Source organism: Mus caroli, unplaced genomic scaffold (assembly GCF_978045245.1).
Source record: "Mus caroli unplaced genomic scaffold, Mus_caroli_1 scaffold_2, whole genome shotgun sequence".
Lineage (NCBI taxonomy): Eukaryota > Metazoa > Chordata > Mammalia > Rodentia > Muridae > Mus > Mus caroli.
In genome coordinates, this window is record NW_028227257.1 from 14497382 (window position 1) to 14516084 (window position 18703).

The window sequence follows — 18703 nt, forward strand, 5'->3', positions numbered from 1 at the left end:
GCCTGCTTCTGTCTCCTGAGTGTTGTTATTTTTTTTTAAAGATTTATTTATTTATTATATATAAGTACACTGCAGCTGTCTTCAGACACTCCAGAAGAGGGCGCCAGATCTCGTTACGGATGGTTGTGAGCCACCATGTGGTTGCTGGGATTTGAACTCTGGACCTTCGGAAGAGCAGTCGGGTGCTCTTACCCACTGAGCCATCTCACCAGCCCCCGAGTGTTGTTATTAAATATGTACAGTGATGCCAGGCATGGTGGTGCACACCTTTAATTCCAGCACTTGGGAGGCAGAGGCAGGCAAATTTCTGAGTTTGAGGCTAACCTGGTCTACAGAGTGAGTTCCAGGACAGCCAAGACTACACAGAGAAACCCTGTCTCGAAAAACAAACAAACAAACAATATATATATATATATATATATATATATATATATATACACATATACCTATATATACATATACATATACATATATGTATGGTATGTCACTATATATATAGTGATATACCAGATGGCTTTTGTGTTTTAACGTGTGTGTGTATGTGCACATACATGGGGTTGAACTCAGGTCATCAGACTAGGCAGCACACACTTTTCTCTCCAGAACCACCTTACCAGCCACGCTTTGAGGTCTTTGTAGCAAATGTACAAGAAACAGTGAGTCAGGATCCAATGTTCAAAGAAACTGGACTTCTCACAGTGTTCAAATTCCACAGTCACCAGTTTAGTTGGCCTGTACTGTTCAGGAGGAAGACGAGGCCCTACGGCATTTGAGGCATGAGGCGATTCATGTAGCCGTAGCTTTGATTCATGGAGAGCATTTACAACTGTAAATTCCAGTCCCTGTGATAAACTCTAGATTAAATGGGGGGGGGGGGGACCACACCTTTTTTATCTCAAGAAAAAACCTGTAATATATCTCCAGGAGCCTCTTGGCTCCTAGAGACAGCTAGGCAACTAATAGGATACACAATGCATTTAAATGCAAATTTAAACCCAGCTTTTTCTTCACCTCTCTGCTCTCTTTGTTCCTTGTGATCAGGTTTGGGCACTGCACATTTTCCATCTACAAATGCTTGGCCGTTCGGGGCTTTATGTTTTACAGGGATGAAAGTACTGGGGGGCTTGTTCTTGTTACACAGTTATGGGTGAGGAAAGGGGATCTAGACAAGGGAAAGGCCAGACAGAAGTCCTGCGCGGGGCTCAGGCGTGGAGCCGGTCCTCCACTGAGACCCCGTTACTAGGCAACCGCTGGCGTTCTCAACCGCCGCCCCAGAACCATCGCCTCACCCCCGTCGCCACGGAGATGGACGCCTCAGCTCAGCCCTGCCGTAAACCCGCAGGCTCTTTACGACACTGCCGCGGCCGCCGCTGCGTGCGCGCCCTCTGCCCCTACCTCCACACTCCGCCCCGGCCGCCATTGCCTCGTGCCCGCGCTAGTCGGTTGGTGGCGCCTTTGTCCTACGGCGGGCAGGTGGGCAGAGGCCGAGGCGGCAGCGGCGGGCCTGAGGCGGAGGAGCGGCGGGGAGGCGGCCGCGCCGGTAGCGGTGAGTGCCGGGGAGCGGTGGCCGTCCGCCGAGGCGTAGTACTGATGGGCAGGCGGTTGGGGGGGCGCCGGGGACGCTGAGGCGGGAGGGCCCGTTCGACGCGCGGCCGCGGCCTGCTCTCCGGGCACGCGCGAGGCTGCGCATGCCCCGGAGCGGGGCGCGGCTGCCTCCGGCTCCGGTCCGGTCCGGTCCGGTCCGGTCCGGCCCAGACCCGAGTCTGGCGGACCCAAGTAGACGAGCGAGCGACTGACTGTGAGCTGAGGTGGGCACCGCGGCTCGGCTCGGTCGCAAGCTGCTGAGGCTTCTTTGTAGGATCGAGCACGCCCTGCACTCGAGAGTCTGTGAAGTCGCTCGCCCGGGGCTTTAGTGGGCGAGGGGGGGGGGGGCTCTTGTGATTCAGTGGCACTGACGGGCTTCGAACCCGGGTCCAGGATACCGGTCTCGGCGGCGGTGTCCTGGCGCCAAGCAGCCTAGGGAGCGCTGTCGCCCTGGGCGTATTCTCGAGATGTCAACTTGTGTGACAGCTCGCCCATTCTATGGACGCGGACCCTGGGCCGGGAGAACCGGGCGAGAGAAATTGTGCCGGAGGTTCGTACGGACACGGCGCCGGAACCTACTGGCTTCCCAGGGTCCTAGCATGGGCCCTTCCCGCACCCTGGTAGCGGGTCAGGAGCTTGGCTTAGGACCACGTCTCCCCAGCTTCCGTCCCTCGCGCTGCACCTTTACAGTCCGCCTACATCTGTACTAGATACCAAATGTTAAATGTTTTTCTTTAAACTGACTCTGACCCTCCCCCCTTAAATGCATTTGTTTAAGGCGGAAATTTTGAACCCCAAACGGTATAATGGAAAGCCAGTTATTTCTCTAACGCTCATTTAAAAAAAAATAATAAATACCTGTCTATTAAAATAAACACTTGTGTCCTTGTTCCTCCTGAAGTTGTGCGCTCCAGGCTTTGGGAACCGCTGCCCTTGGAGTACGGGGTTAATTGTCATGTTGTCTTTCATTGTATATGGAATTTACCCCCCTGCGGCATTCCAGCTCCCATTGCAATGTCCCGGGGTGTCCCGGGATCTTCAGGGTGATGATTAATATTCTGAGCTTTCTCATTGTAAAAGGTTGTCCTTTAGAAGCGCTAATCCCAGGAGCTGCAAGAACCATCCCTCGGATGTACTGGGTGTGTCTCCTCGCTTTCTTACAGTATCGTGGTGTGGTAGCCACCTTGAAAGTTCATGAAAGGATGTTTCTGCAAACCCTGATGTGGCTTTTGACCACAGAACACTTAATCTTGTCTGTATCCGTCTGAATGTGAAAAAGCAACTTTGTATCAACATTTTGGAACAAGGCTCTAGTTTTGCCTTGTGGGGATTGGAGACCACTTGACTGATGGTTAGCGTGCATGCCTGCCTTCCTTTTTGGTTTGTCTCTTCCATTTAGCTCGTCTTTCCTCATTCATATATTTTTTGAGCCCCTAGACATGCGTTAGTCTCTACTGAAACGTAGGAGACTGCTTCTCCTTGTATAATGTGCTAGCAAAACAACCACATTGCAAGATTAAATGGAAGGTATTTTTCTAGATATCAGCTGTTCCATGTCCCATTAGCTATCTGATCATAAATTCAGTTTTTAAAAAGTGTGAGAGCAGATTTACTTTATTTTCTGAAAGGAAATTCAGAAAAGCCAACTTGGACCATTCCAGATACCCCAGCACCAAGGGCTATATGACAAGAAGTCTGTATTTTGGGGGGCTGACCTCAGGTTGAGCACAGAGTAGAACGAAACATAAGATCATCCGTTGGTCCCAAACTTCTCAGGAGCAATCCTGTACAAAGAAGCAAGGGGAATTTGATTTGACTTGGGAGTCCCATTTCTGAACATCAGCAAGTGGAGCCTCATCTACCAGTGCCCCAAGCTAAATAAACAATGCTTTGCTCTGAAACTTGATTGTAAATAACTATTACAGGCATTCCGTGCCTGCTGCCTGCAGATGGCAGTGCCTTTAAAAGCTTGCTGCACTGTGAGAACTGAATTCACCTGTGCATTTAAGAATGGAAAACCTTTTACAAAAAGGAAACCTTTGGAATGTGCCCTTCAGTTTTCTTCAGGTTTTGACACCCCACATGACAAATGTTGTCTCTGTTTCTAAACTCACCATTGGTGCTTAGTTGCAAAGGGAATCTTCAGCTAGCAGTGCACATGGTAAAAACCACTCTTTTGTTCTCTAAGTTGGTTTGTAAGATGGGTGCATTGGTGGTGTTATATGTGTTACAAAGTTTTGTGCATAGACAGAAATGAGAGCTCAGTAAGTTTTAAAATTTCTTGCCCAAGAACATGTTCAAGATATTGTTGGAGATGAAAGATTTCAAAAGAAAAAGTAGATGTGTTGTATAGTATCCACAGTCCAGGAGTTCTGAGGCTTCTTTGTATGCTAACCACATGCAAATATGTTGCAGAGATGACAGCAATCTCATTATGACTTTCCCTTTGTCTTCCCATGAACTCTTCTAGTTCAATGTTCCCCCAAAGAAGAATTCTTTCTACTCTATTGCTTCCTGTGTTTTATGAATGATTAGTCTTTGAGGCTAATACTTTTAAAGCTCTCTTTAAAAGTCTTTTTAACAAAAGTTTGTGTGTGTGTGTGTGTGTGTGTGTTAAAAGATTTGTTCTATGAACAGCATATACTGTTGGCTAGAGTATTCTGCTTAAACAGAGTTAAACTGTCAGATAGCTAAAAGAGCAGTGCCCAACGGGAGACGGTCCTCTGTTACTCTCACTGATAGACGCTTTAATGAAAGGTACGGGTAATAAGGCAATAAGTACCAGGGTTCCAATAGCCTGTTTATTCCTTCAGCTTACGCAGTATAACATACAGTTAGGCCCTTTATTTGGAAGTCTCCCTAAATCCTGTTCAGCTAGAAATAACCCACAAACATTAACTGTCAGAAAGAAAATGATGTGACAGTAGCTAAACATGGAAACACACAATCCCTGAAAAGTGTAAAGTGTAATCACACTGTGACTTCCAGAAGAAATAGGACCATCAGCACAGATTTCCAGAGGCCTAAGTTAGTTAACTACATAGTTATGTGCTCTGTGGTCCTCGTCCTAGACGATCTGATGGCTTTCCTTTAATATACTGTTGTGGGTCATCCACATGCTGTTTGTATTCTGATGTTAATTCTGCTTCCCTAAGGGGTTGCCTCTGAGAGCAGCCCATCAAGTGATCTTCTGTGAGCCTTCTCTCCATTTGAACTGGTCAGTAAACACCTGTGATTGGGCAGGTAGAAGAGGATGAGAGGGAAAGGAGAGGGGACTGAAGAAGAAGAAGAAGCCATGATGGACCAGAACCACTTGGCCAGGAGAAACTGCAAGTAGCAAGGTGTCTTATAGCTGGGGAATAAGTTAGGATAGTATTAGATCTGCCCAATCTAGGCTTATAGCATATAATTATAATAATTGGATTGTGTGTTTTTATATGGGCTTATTGGAGTTGGAAATTCCAGCAACAAACTGAGTTTATTGTTTTTGAAGCATGTTATCCAGCTCTCTGGCAATGAAGTGCAGACTGCTAACTCTCCAAGCCATAGCTAGGAGTTATTGCTTTGTTCCTGGGGTCCTCTTTGAAGCATTTTGTTCTACTATCTAAATGTAACTTTTGGGAAAAAATTAAAATGGCCACATATCTACTGTCACATCCACACTGCTAATTCAAAGTGTAGTAAATCTGAAGTTACCAAACAGATATTGGGATCTTGGTAGACATTCCTTGTCAGGAAAAGGCATTTTTCTGAATGTAAGGAGTTAGTTATCAAAAGGTCCACAGGCATTCTAAATATTTCATATTCTCTCTAGTTTAGACTATACTACAACTTAGTCAAAAAGCCAAGGAGAATCTAGTTTAAACTATTAAGCTGATACCATTTTTTGTTTCGGCTTTTCAAAACAGGATTTCTCTGTGTAGCCCTGGCTGTTCTGGAACTCACCCTGTATGCCAGGCTGGCCTTGAACTCACCAAGATCCTCCTGCTTCTGCCTCTGCAGTTCCATGATTAAGGGTGTGGGCCACCACTGCTAAATCATTTTTATAATTAAGAGCTTTTGGAGACAAGTACAAGCATAAGCCAGCAGTTGTCACTATCAGTTAGTGATCCTGGCTGTGACTAGGTTTCTTTCTGACGGGTGATGTTTATTATTTCTATTTGAATAGGGATTAGAGGGAAACTTGTAAGTGGAAGGTCTAACCATATGTTGTACTGTGTAGCTAGAGGAATGTATAGGTAACAGACTAGTACTTCCAAAATATTGTTGAAAGTCTTCTGAGAATTTAGTTAAACTATGGAAGACTGGTCCCAACAGATTCTGTAAACTTAAGACAGGGCCTAAGAATCTGATTTTTGTTGTTGTTGTTGTTGTTGTTGTTTTTTGTTTTTTTGAGACAGGGTTTCTCTGTGTAGCCCTGGCTGTCCTGGAACTCACTCTGTAGACCAGGCTGGCCTCGAACTCAGAAATCCACCTGCCTCTGCCTCCCAAGTGCTGGGATTAAAGGCGTGCGCCACCACGGCCCGGCAAGAATCTGATTTTTAATGAGCTTTCTAGGAGGTACTAACACATCATCATTAAAGCAGTGTGACAGGGAACTTTATGTCTTGTTTCATGGACATAGAGTTTTGGTTTTGTAAGATGAAAAAGTTGTGAGAATCTCCTGTCTGACTGGAGTGTATTTGTGCCTGCTCAGGTGTCCACTTAGGAGGAGTGGCTTGAGTAAAAATGTTAAGAAAATGAAGAATAGCTGACAGTTTTCTTTATGAATAGTGAACTAAACTGATGGCTGTTAAGGTATTAGAAGCCTGGCTAAAGAGAAACTCAGTGGCTGATGTCATTTTGACCACTAGATCATTTTATTTTCTATTATTAAAGGTAAAAATCATAATCTTTTGAAATTTTCTGTACCTCTTTTCTTTCACTGTTAAGTCAATGAACCCTAAAGAATAGTACATAGCAAACTCAGTAGAATATTCCTTTTATCAAGAAACACAGACACAGAGAAATCAAGTGATTTAATTCCTTATATAGGGCTACAGCTCAGATCTAGGCCAAAGAAGAAAAGGGACTCACTAGTCACAGATAGACAAGAGCTCACTGACTGTATTTATGTGGAATCCAAAGCTGTCTCACAGAAGGAGAAAAGGACAGTCACTGCAGATTGTAGATTGGAGAGATGATGGGCAAGGACGAAAAAATGCTGGTAGGAATGAGTAATATTTAAAGTGATGGATGATAATGTGGCTCAGTTATTTACATTGTTCGTGTGTGTGTGTGTGTCTGTCTGTCTGTCTGTCTGTCTGTCTTAGGGTTTTACTGCTGTAAACAGATACCATGACCAAGAAAACTCTTACAAAGATAGCATTTAATTGGGGCTGGCTTCCATGTTCAGAGGTTTATTATCATCAAGGCAGGAGCATGGTAGTATCTAGGTAGGCATGGTGTAAGAGGAACTAAGGGTTTTGCACATCTTGTTCTGAAGGTAGAGAAGACTGGCTTCTAGGCAGCTAGGACAAGGGTCTTAAAGACCACACCCACAGTGACATATCTACTCCAGCAAGGCCACACCTGTGTACATGTGTGTAGGGCTGACCACTTGGGATTGGATAGCCCTTTGGGGCTTGTCTCTAAAAAAAAGTGTTCTGTTTCTCTGAGCAGCCATTGGTTGCCTATAGGTAGCTCTTCAGCTAGGGGTAGGGCCTTGTGAGATTTCCCCTGTCTACACAGGTATGTGAACTGATGTTGTCTTTATGCAAATATTGTTGAGGCAGTAGTATTGTTGAACTTTCTCACAGAAGGTGTCCTGGTTCTCTGGTTCTTCACATTGTCTTTCCATCTCCTCTTCCGAGATGTTCCCTGAGCTTTCCTTAGAGGGATTATGTTTTAAATGTGTCATTTAGGGTTGGGCATCCCACTCTCTCATAGTCTGTGCATTTTGGCAGTTTGTGGATGTCCGTATACTCATTTGCTGCAAAGAGGAGCTTCTTTGAGGGGAAAGAGCTACACTTACTTGTGTTTGGTTTTTTGTTTTGTTTTGTTTTTTGTTTTTCAATTGAGCTTCAGAAAATAGAATAAATTTAAAAGTTAAGCTCAAAAAGAGAGAGAGAGAGGTGACAGGGTTAGCTCAGTGTTGAGAGTGTTACCCATCCTGCTCAAGGTTATGGGTTCAATCCTCTGTGCCCCAGCATGCTCGTGTGCTCGCTGCACTCTCTCTCTTTCTCATACACACACACACAGAAATCTCATAATTTAAAAGAGTAGGAAATTAATGTTTTAATAGGCTTTTGATTGTTTTGTTTTTTGTTTTTGATGCTTTTGTTTGTTTGTTTTGTTTGTTTGTTTGTTTTTGAGTCCTTGGAGCCCAGTATTTAGGAGGCTGAGGCAGGAGAACTTGGAGTTAGAGGCCAAAACAAAAATAATTTTTGTCTGGGGAGTAGAAGTTGATAGTAGTAGTATTTAAGTCAGTACTTTGTACATCATTGAGTATCTGGGAGGCATTTAAACATTGGGCGCCAGCAGCATACTGGCCCTTTTACAGGTTCCCCTGGGCTGTGATCAGCCCTAGTTAGAATGTTCTAAATGGGAACCATGCCCCTGTTGGGGGCAGTTTAGCCTGCTATCTAAGCATTTTATGTTGGTGACTTGGATCTGAGTTCCAGATTTGCCTTTTGTGGGCGGGTATACAGAGTGAGCATGAGTGTGTGCCTCGGGATGTCAGAGTAGAACATAGGGCATTTCCCTATTGCCTTGAGACAGGGTCTCTTCTGAACTAGACTAGATGGCTGATGTCGGGATCTGCTGTCTCCACTTCTCACAGAGATGGGATTACAGGCTGGCACAGTACTTAGCTTTTAATGTGAGTATTAGAGATCTTCAAACTTCTAAACCTCCAGGTTTGTGTCTTGATAATACTATAGCCTAAGATAAACCACATGGCTTTGATGACCTTTGTCTGCATATTGGATATTCTTTTTTTTTAAAGATTTATTTATTTTATATATGCAAATATAATTTGCTCTCTTCAGACACACCAGAAGAGGGCATTGGATCCCATTACAGATGGTTATGAGCTACCATGTGGTTGCTGGGAATTGAACTCAGAACCTCTGGAAGAGCAGGCAGTGCTCCTAACCACTGAGCCATCTCTCCAGCCCCTGGATATTCTTTTTTGAGACGGGGTGACAGTGTATAGTTCTAGCTGAAGAGTTGTAAAAGGACTGGATCAAATTGTGCACATGGTGTTCTGTACAGGCCAGGGGACAGAATGAGCACTTTGTAAGTTCCTGTTTCCAGGAATGTTATGCTAATATAACTTAAAAAAAAAATAAATACAGAAGTATGAGGGAATGTATAGTATCCAAATAGTGTCATCTTCTTGTAATGCCAGTTTAATCACTCCTGATTGGTTTTCAACTAAACTCTGGGACAAGTTTGATTTTCTTTGTTGGCAGTTACTAGAATTATATGGGCTTCTGGAGTCTTTCAGCAGTAATAACAGTGCTGTGAACCATTCTAGTCTCATGGTTCACACCGCTGTGGTTACATCCTCATTGTTTTCTGTTGCTGTAGCCTGCTAACTAGAGAAATCCAGTTTTAAGGTTGTTTTGAAGGGCATTTCTGTGGTTCCACAGTAGAGAGCTTGTTTCACATGCACTGGCCTTATGTTCAATCCCTAGTACTGCAGAAACACAGAAAAACTTGTTTCATAATGGTTTCCTGTCAGAGTATATGTATGTGTGCGTATATGTTGTCAAAACAGTTTGTGGTACTATGAATGTTAGTATGCATATTTATAACACTCAAGGACCCCTGTACAGCCCTGCCTCGCATATTAGTTTAAAGTAAAACTGTAAATTGGAAACTATACACTCTTTGAGAATTCTTCACCCTGATCTTTCATGTTTTAAAATGGCTCTCCTACTTCTTGTAACATGTTTTCTTGATTATTTTCCCAGTTTTTCCTTTTGCTGTAAATCCCTTCAGATGTTGGTTTTCTTTTCTTTCTTTTTTTTTTTAGATGTTGGTTTTCTTGACTTAAAAATCTTAATGAGAAGTGCTTTTCACGGTGAAGCTTTCAGAAGACTGCTTGGGAATCACAGGTGTTCCAGCCAAGGTTTTATATCTCCTGATTATGGTGATACTGAGTAGCACTCATTTTGCTGATAAAAATTATTAAACTGTACAAAGCAGCATCCAAGCAAAAGTGGAGAAGATATTGAAAGACTAACTTTGGGTTTTATAAAGGTGTTTGATCAAAATAGCATGTCATACCTTTCCCTTTTGTATTCAGAAGAGGTATTCCACCTGTTTTGGGGGGAAACTCCCAAGTTGCAGCTGCCCCGCTGTTAATTAACTTCTATCCAATCATAATTCTTTATTTCACGTCCCCAAAGAGCTCCGACTCTTGCTGCCTTCTTTCTTTTCCTTTAGATTAATGTCATCTCTATTCCTTGCTGTTGTCTGTCTGCCTCTCTGATAAGTCAGGAAGAAGCTGTGATTGATGCAAAGCTCCTTCACTGCTGACTGCATGTGCATTTCCAAAGGAGCTCCCTAAACCTCTGCCTCCGGCCGGCCGGCCAGCCGCAGAAGCTCTGTGTGTGTGGTAGGATGCGTAGGTAGGTAGGACTTAATCACAATGTTGGTGATGACATTTTCACCACCTCTGAAAGCCTCTCACACCTACCCTAACATGGGCAGTCCTCCTGAATGAGATTCTTAGCCAGAAAATTCCTGTTGATTGTCTCTGTATGTCAGCCAAGCTGAAAGATGAAGGCATTGGGAAATGAAGGTGAAAAGTGAAACACTTAGCATGCCACATGCAAGGGGTGCCGGCCACTAAAGTAATGAAGTCATTTATGTTGAGGGTGCCACTCGGGGGCAGACAACTTGGCTAGGTAGCACTACAGAGCAAAACAAAACTGGGTGTCGTGGTTCACACTTGTAATCCCAGCACTTGGAAGACTGAGACAGGAGGATTGTCTTGAATTTGAGGCTGTCCTATCTCAAAGAAGAAAGAAAGGGAAAAAAATTATTCAAGAGTTAAGAGTCTTGTTTTTCTGTTGAAGAAACATAAGCCATAACACCCACATATACCATTGCTTTGTAGTATGCAAGGAGAATAGATGCTACAGAGCAATTGTGATAAATTAATCTAAGTATATAATGTTATATAAGCATAGAGTCTTAAGTGTTCTTTAAATAACCTTTCAATTGCAGAATTGTTTTTGACAATTTAAACATAAAATATCCCCCTTCCTGCCTGGAACCAGTGTTGCCTCAAATTTTCATAATATATAACCACTTTGATCTCCTAATTTCTATATAGGCAGTACTCACAGACTGGATACAATATAATACCCTTTCATATGCAGAGGGAAAGCATAGATTTGGCAGAAACTTACTAGTTAACATAGTACCACAGGGAGCAACATGGCACCTAAAAAAATCCCAGCACTCCAGGGTATCAGGCAGGAAGATCTTGAGTTCAGAGCAGCTTATGCTACAAAGAAACAGCACCATTTATATATATGTACATACCGGGTGTGTCGGAGTGATAGTATGAAAAGTATGGAAATAGTTAAAGGTATTTATTATATTTCCTCCAAATCCTGGCTGTCCTGTACTTAAAGTGTGCAATAAGCAGGCTAGGTCAGGAAGCACTTGCAAAGATAAACTTCTTCTTCACAATTATACATCAAAAAATTAGGAATTGGAGAGATGCTTAGTAGGTAAAGATACTTGCTTGCCACGCCTGACAGTCTGAGCACAATCTTGGAACCCATGTAGTAGAAGGAAAGAACTGACTCCATGCACACAGTTTTTTAAAAATGTTATTCACTGTGATGCTTGTCATATAATGTATGATCTGGATGTTTGTGAACTTAAAGGTCTGTAAATTACAGAATTCTGACCAGCTATTACTAGTCAAGTCTTACATAGAAAATATATCTTGAGCTGGATATGGTGGCACATTCCTTTAATCCCAGCCTTTGGGAAGCAGAGGCAGGTGGATCTCTGTGAGTTCTAGGCCAGTCTGGTCTATAGAGCAGGTTTCAGGACAGCCAGGGCTACACAGAGAAACCCTGTTTGGGAAAAACAACAACAAAAAACAAAAAAGAAAGAGAGAGAGAGAAAGAAAGATAATATATCCTGAAGGTAATGAATGATTTGGGCAGAATTAAATTTGACTATGTAGATTCATATTCTCTTCAGTTTTCTTATACTATAGAGACTTCAGATTTAAAGTGGAACTACAGATCTTCCTCACTTGGATGAGAATTTTAAAATGATAGTTTACAGAGTGAGAGAAGCCTGTAAGCAGACCATTTTAAGCTTTTCATAGTGCTATAGTCTTGGACATGATAAGAAACTTCTGGGATTTTAAAAAATGCATAATTACTATTTTAAAGCATTCTATTAAGTGAGTGTTTAATACCTTTTGAGTCATTAGCTATGATGCTGCTAAGTGCTTGACTGGGACAAACGGAAGGACAGAAGCTGCACTGCAGTAGGGGCAGTGTGTGTCATCTGCCAAGAGTTTGGAGATTCTAATGCGTCATTTGTTTCTGAGATGATCAGGTGTTACTTTGAGACATAGATTGGTATGTTTCTTTAAGTATTCAATTATCTCTTAGAATATGGTGTCTTGTTACTCACTTCAGGCTTTGAAGAGTGAGTCTGTTTTGTTTTGAACACAGCAGGCTTTAACTGCATGTAGTCATTGGCCTTTCTCTAAGCTCTTAGAGATGCTGGTGCCTCCCTTATTCATCTATGACACATACGTGTCCCTATCTACATGAAAATTGACTAGAAACAGTTTCTCACAACCGAAATGCAAAATGCTTGTGCTTACCTTAGCTTATAGATGTAAACAAGTTATATTCTTTGATCTTAATAATGAGTTTCTTTCCTACATCTTAATCTGGAAGATTTCCATTCAGTGCAAAGTAACCCAAAGTACATTTTAAAAGGCTGTGCTTTATTAAATAGTGATGTTTTAAGACCATTAATATTAGCTTCTTTATAGATAAAATAGAATTATTTACCGCTTTGCTTTTTTTTCCCTCCCAAACCACACTTATCTTTCCTTCCAGGAAAAAATAAATCCAACTGACAACCACCTCTGTCTCCCCTTGGACAGAGAAATGTTAGGTTTAGGGTTTGGTGGGGTATTGAGATATTGATATAATCAAATTTAAATTATGTTTTAGGTATAAAGCAAAGGGTCATCTTTATCTGTAAGTCGCGTCACTGTACTTCATAATAAAACTGCCCAGTGCCAGTGTGTCTCAAAATGGATTTCCTTGTGCCAGCTGCTTAACATTATAGGTTTTGGTTATTTCTTTCTCTCTTTCTTTTTTCTTTTCCTTTTTTTCTTTTTTCTTTTTGGTTGTTGCTTTCATTTAAAATGTGCTGATGATCTTGTTTTTATTCCGTAGCATTGAACAGATGGGTTGATTATTCTTTTCAGATATTAATAAGGCAGCGGAAAGAAGAAATATGAATACGGCTCCATCAAGACCCAGCCCCACACGAAGGTAAAGTACCCTGAAGCAGTGAGTTACCTTGGGAGAGCTGGGCTCTGGGGAGTTAAGCCCAACTTCACACATCAAGGGTCTTTTCTCCCCCCCAACAAATCAGAAACGCTCAAGCAAACAAGAACCTTGTCTGAAGGGCCTTGCTACCTTTTAAATCATACATCAGGAGATGCAGAGGAAGCTTTGTGTTTTCCGTGACAAAACCAGCAATTGCAGCTTGCAGCATGAGTTGCAGGCAATTGGAGGAAGAGGATAAACCTCTGTCTTTCCCCAGCTCGCGTGTCATTGGGAGCCTTCAGAGCAGGAGGAGGGCCCCAGGGTCGAGCTGGTGTGTACCTGCCATGTTGCTCTGCAGCAGGCAGCAGAGATTTGACTCTTCGTTGCAAATTGCTGCCGGTCCAGATGCTAACCCAGGTTTGCGGAAAGAGCTGCTTGAGAGATGCTGCTGTGCCTGTGCTGCAGATCCCGTGTGCTCGCATGTTTGGGTTACTTGTTTGAAGGGAAATAAAAAGGGCAAAACACTCCACTTCTCAAAAGTCTTCCTTTTTCTGAGCTTTCCTGAACACAGAAGGCATTTTCCCAATATGTTCTTCTTCCAATATAGACAAGTCATAGCTTTGGTGTGTATTCTCAAGATACAAGGAGAACTTTGCTAGTGTTCCATTGGGATTGTATACACCATTTGTGGTCCCATAGCAGTGCATGTATGGGATGCAACTAATGGGATGTAGTTCATATCTGATGTTTCTCAAAGTTCTCAGGTGCACTCTGGATTTTGCCTGTGCTCCTAGGTAAAATGCCAGATTTTCACAGAAACTGCAACCCACAATAAGAAACCTTCCCAGCGAATGGCTCATAGGGAACAGGAACTTGACACCAACCCTGTAGCTTGAGTTGGATCCCCAGGATCAACTCAGTGGAAGGAGAGAGGTGATTCCCATAGTTATCCTCTAACTTCTACATATGTGCGCCGTGGCACCCCTCCAGAAGGAGGGAGCGGAAATGTCAACTAAGCCTAGTTGTCCAAACAAACCTTACTGTACAGCTTTACTGGCCCAGAGAGCTGGGAATGTACCTGACTCCATGAGCGCTTGCCTGTGACGTGTAGCTGTCCTGTTTTTGGACAGAGCCACCTGTGTGCTTTGTGTTTTTATTTTCACTTGGACATGAAAGGAAGGTGTTTTCTAGCTGTCAAAAATATGTTCCGTGTGTGTGCCTTGCAGAGTTCACGCCGACACTGCAAGCAAGACAGTGATTGTAATTTCAGCTGAATCTTTGTCCATGCTTGGCTGTACAGGGGAGTTAAATCAAATAGCACAAGTCCAGCTGTGCCACAGATGTCACATCCGTGTCTAGCCACTCATTGGTGTCACTGTGCAAGAAGGCACATCACATTCTGTTTCTTCTAATGCCCCACTGTCTGTGACTGGCTGCAAGGGTAGCTCAGTTGGTAGATAGAGGGCTTGCCTCAGCCTCGTGAGCTTTGGGTTCAGAGTCCAGCACCATATAAACTGTGCGGTGGTACATCCTGTAACCTGAGAATTAGAGGCAAAGAAGTTCAAGGTTATCATTATCAGATACAAAGTGGGTTCAAAACTAGCCTAGGATATACTAGAGCTTGTCTCAAAATAAAAAATGATTGTGGCTTGCAGGTAAATACTGCTTTGGTTGACTTACAGGTATGTGTGAGTAGCCTGGAGGACACAATTTCTTAAAACTTAAAAAAAAAAAAAAAAATTGCATGTCATGTCTGCTTCCATCAGGCTGCATCTAACTGTGGTTTAGATTTAAGGCATTCCCATCTCTAGTCTTAACTCGTTTCCTCAGTAAACATCCAGTGGGGCAGCCCAGAGTTTGCATATGATGGCCAGAATTACGAGGGTTTGGACAGAGTTGTAGTTGCTAATGACTTGAAAGAGGAGACGTAATGTGTCTGATTTCCAAAGAATTATAGTGTGTATTTTTCTCAAATATGGCTAAAAGGAGTGTGGATTTATAACTATGAAGACATTGACTCTACTAGAAAAATTCTCCCCTGTAATGCTTGTGATCTCTGGATAGTTATCAGCTATGTTTTTTAGACTGGAATTGAAAAAGAACGTATACACATACACACACTCTATAGCATACTCGTTCTTGCTTCTGTTAGGACTTGAAAGGGCTTTTTATATCATCCTAATAATGATATTTACCCAGGAGCTTCTCCCATTTCTAGTTGATCATTAATAGTCAGCATTGCAGTTTTGGAAGAATGAGCTCACTGTTTTGGAATCCAATATAACCATTGCATGACCACTAAATTAAAGAGATTGTGTTCATCCCAACCTACAATGGGGCTCCATAGTGTCATGTATAAGGGAAGCGTCTTACTCTCTCTTCTGTTGCTGTGCAAAGACACATGCAGGGGCAACTCTTAGCAAAGAGCGCATTTGATTGGGAGAGCTTTTTAATGCATTATCATCATGGCAGGGAGCATGGCAGCACACATGACACTGAAGCTACATCCTGTCCACAGGCTGAGAGACTGAGCATAGTGTGCCCGTCCCCATGTCACACTTCCTCCAACAAGGCCACATCTCCTAATCCTTATAGTCCTTTCAAATATATGTGACTTGGTGACTAAACATTCAAATATATGTACCTGCGGGCCGTTCTTACTCAAGCCACCACAGGGGGGAATAATATTTTTTCCTTTTTAACAGTAGCTTCCCACAGCAAACCAACATAAGCAGCGTTAGAGAGATCCCTTCAAATAATCTCCCTACCGGATAAGTAAACGTGCAGTCACCTTGATATATACCTCAGAACTAAGCATCAAACTGAGATTTCTCGAAGGCTAGTGATCTGATTAACAGGTCCTCTTGTGATGTATGACTGGGTTCCTTGGCATGCTATTTATTTAGCATGATCAAGTTCCATATGTTTATGCTTACTTGTTTCAGGATGCTCATATTCGGTAAAATTTGTTCTGAACACCACCTAAACCCCAAATAAAGAAGCCCAAATTTTACCTTAAAACAAAACAAATGGATCAAGGCAAGGTACTGAAGTAAAGCATGAGGTTTTGGTTAGTATCCTACTCATGCCTAATTTTCTGGGCATACCAGTAGAACAGCAGTGGACTGCAGGACAGGGTAGATTAATCTGGAAGGATAGTGATTTCTGGACTCTTGGGCGCATGCATCCAGTCAAAACCTTGGAGTAATTGCAATCAGCAATTGAACTTTTACTAGAAGGTCTTATCCTGTGTGCCCCAGCATGGGGTTGCACTGTTCTGGGAGTAAGGCTTGACACTGAACTGGTAACCAGAAGTTCCTTTTAAGATACACCTTTATGTCATTATGTTGTCTACTTTAAAATAAAAATTGTTTTTAGATGTGCTGGCAAGACCTTCATAACACTTGTTTTGCTGGACTTTAACCCTGAGTGTCAGAACACCTATCTTTGGGAGTTTTCACAGGATTATCACTTCTTTAGAAGACTACAGTTCCGCTGGGCTTGCTCTGTGTTCAGTAATGTGCCTCCCTCATGACTCTAGCTGTTGAGGTATGATTCTGACACTGCCTGGCCAAGCGTGAAATCTGCATGAGGGACCCAGTGTACAACCCGTGGGCTGCTTCCTTAGACCTTAGTTAGTGCATTGCTTATCTAACCAGGTTGTTCATTGCTGGGAAACAAGCATCGGTCTGCTCTCAGTGACTGACGTAGAATTCTCACATCCCAGATTTTTGAAGTTGCCTTTTTCAGTTTACTTTGCAAATCAAATCTTAGAGCACACCCTTGTGTCAATTTGGCCTCCAAGTCCTGTTTCCTAAGCCTTCCCATATGACCTAAAGCAAACACAGAATTACTGACCACACCTAAAGATCTTCAGAGGATTTTCCTCCTTATAACTGCAAAGGATGTTGAACACAGTCTCTCTCTGGTGGAAGCTACTGGGGATTGGTGTATCAGAAATAACCTGGCTCTGAACAGATGTTCTGTGTGACCTGGGGTACTTTCATCATATCCATGTGGCTTCAATTTCTTCGATAACTGCCTGTTCCTGTGGTATGAGAGTGCCCCAGTTTTCAGTGGCCTCACAGTGGAAGACACTGGGCTGTGATTTACTTCTTCTCTTACACCTGAAGAAAGGAATCAGCTCTCACGAAGTGCCATGTCTAACAGCAGAGAAGTCAACACACACCAGGGGAAAGCTTGAACACTCAGAGCTCGCATCTCTGAAGTGTCCAGCTCTTCACATCGTTTCCTACCTGCACTGATAGAGCTCTCCGGGTCCTTTACCTTTCGCCACATCTAACCATTTAGATAATGGTATTTGTGGGTGGAATCTGTGATGGGAATTTGAAGAGCTGATGAAGGATTTTTTTCTCAGAGTCAAATGAAGGTTCACTCTGCAGTGGACACAGGAAAAAAGGAGTGAGTGACAGAAAAGAAGGAAGATGGGACCTTTCTGCTGAACCCTCCATACAGTCAAAACCAAGGAACACTGTCCCGGATCTAACATTTCAAGATTTCTGAAAAACAGCTCAAGTCCATCTCAGGCTCTTAGGCCATCTGTCAGTTCTCTGTATGCTTTCAAAAATGCCAAGTGCCCTCCAAGCTCCTTTAGTCCCCAGCAAAGGAAGCCTGTCAGCCAGAAGCCTGCCACTACTTATTGAGCCATGGTCCCTCAACCACCCCCACTGCATCTCTGAAATGGTACCCGGTGATCTGATTCTCTTTTTTAAAAAAGAACATTGGCCTCCTTCCCTGTGAATAGATAAGAACGTGGAACAAAATTGTGTGCTGACCATGAGCTTCCTTCTAGCATTTGGTGCTAGTGTTTAACTGCCGTGTTCTGTTCCTTCTTGGTGTCTAATGGTGTGGTACGTGACTGTATGCTGTCCTGGCTGTCCTTTGTAAAATACCTCTGGGTACCCTGCAGTGACCTGCGAACTTTCTGTGTTCCAGACACTTGCTTGTAACCTGCTTATCTGAGGCCAAGCTCCTCGTCTAGGAGGCTTGTCCTCTCCTACCTTTGGATGCTGGGCACAGCACTAGCCTTTTATTAACTGTGGTTTTTGTTTTGAGAAAGATGGTGGGATAAGAAATGGTGCTGTTGCTCTGAGAACTTTGTTGTTTGGGTCCTGACGTGACTCTAAAAGGGTGTTTTTGTTTTGTTTTGATTTTGTCTCCAGAAGAACAGCAGTCAGCCATATTGTTCATTTGGAGGAATGAAAATGTTTTGCCTTTTGTTTTTGATAATTACTGTCTTTACCACCACATGCCTTTGCTTCCATCCATTCTCCTTTGTGGACGTTGCCCTTTCTGTATTTTTACCCAGAAGAGGATTATTAGCTTTGCTGCCCGAGGACCTCAGAGTCTGTGAGGAAAGGGAAAAGAAGGTTGTGCCATACAAGAAGTATGGACCTAGGCTGTGAAAACAGGGTTCTCATGGTTAACCTGCAAAGGCAAGGTCTACCAGGTAAGATGCCTCAACAGAGTAGAAAGAACAGGAACTGCTGGGTCGGAGATGTAGATTGGTGGCAGTTCTTACCCAGCATGTAGGAGCACCGAAAAATAAAAACAGTAGTAAT

The 18703-nt window shown here is 43.0% G+C and overlaps 1 protein-coding gene and 1 pseudogene across 3 annotated transcripts in view; one reads left to right on the top strand and one right to left on the bottom strand.

The window, feature by feature from the left end:
- The first annotated feature begins 1421 nt into the window (after positions 1-1421).
- Positions 1422-18703, top strand: part of Ncoa5 (nuclear receptor coactivator 5) — a 35173-nt gene continuing 17891 nt past the window's right edge. For 2 of the 3 annotated variants that reach the window (XM_021180231.2, XM_029470914.2), the window contains exons 1-2: positions 1422-1546; positions 13058-13124. In XM_021180231.2, the coding sequence (XP_021035890.1) occupies positions 13087-13124 (38 nt within the window). In that variant the 5' untranslated portion in view covers positions 1422-1546; positions 13058-13086. Of the gene's footprint in view, positions 1547-1720; positions 1809-13057; positions 13125-18703 lie in introns of those variants that run through there. The other variant, XM_021180240.3, reaches the window with a different exon arrangement.
- Positions 1436-2185, bottom strand: LOC147005732 (uncharacterized; annotated as a pseudogene).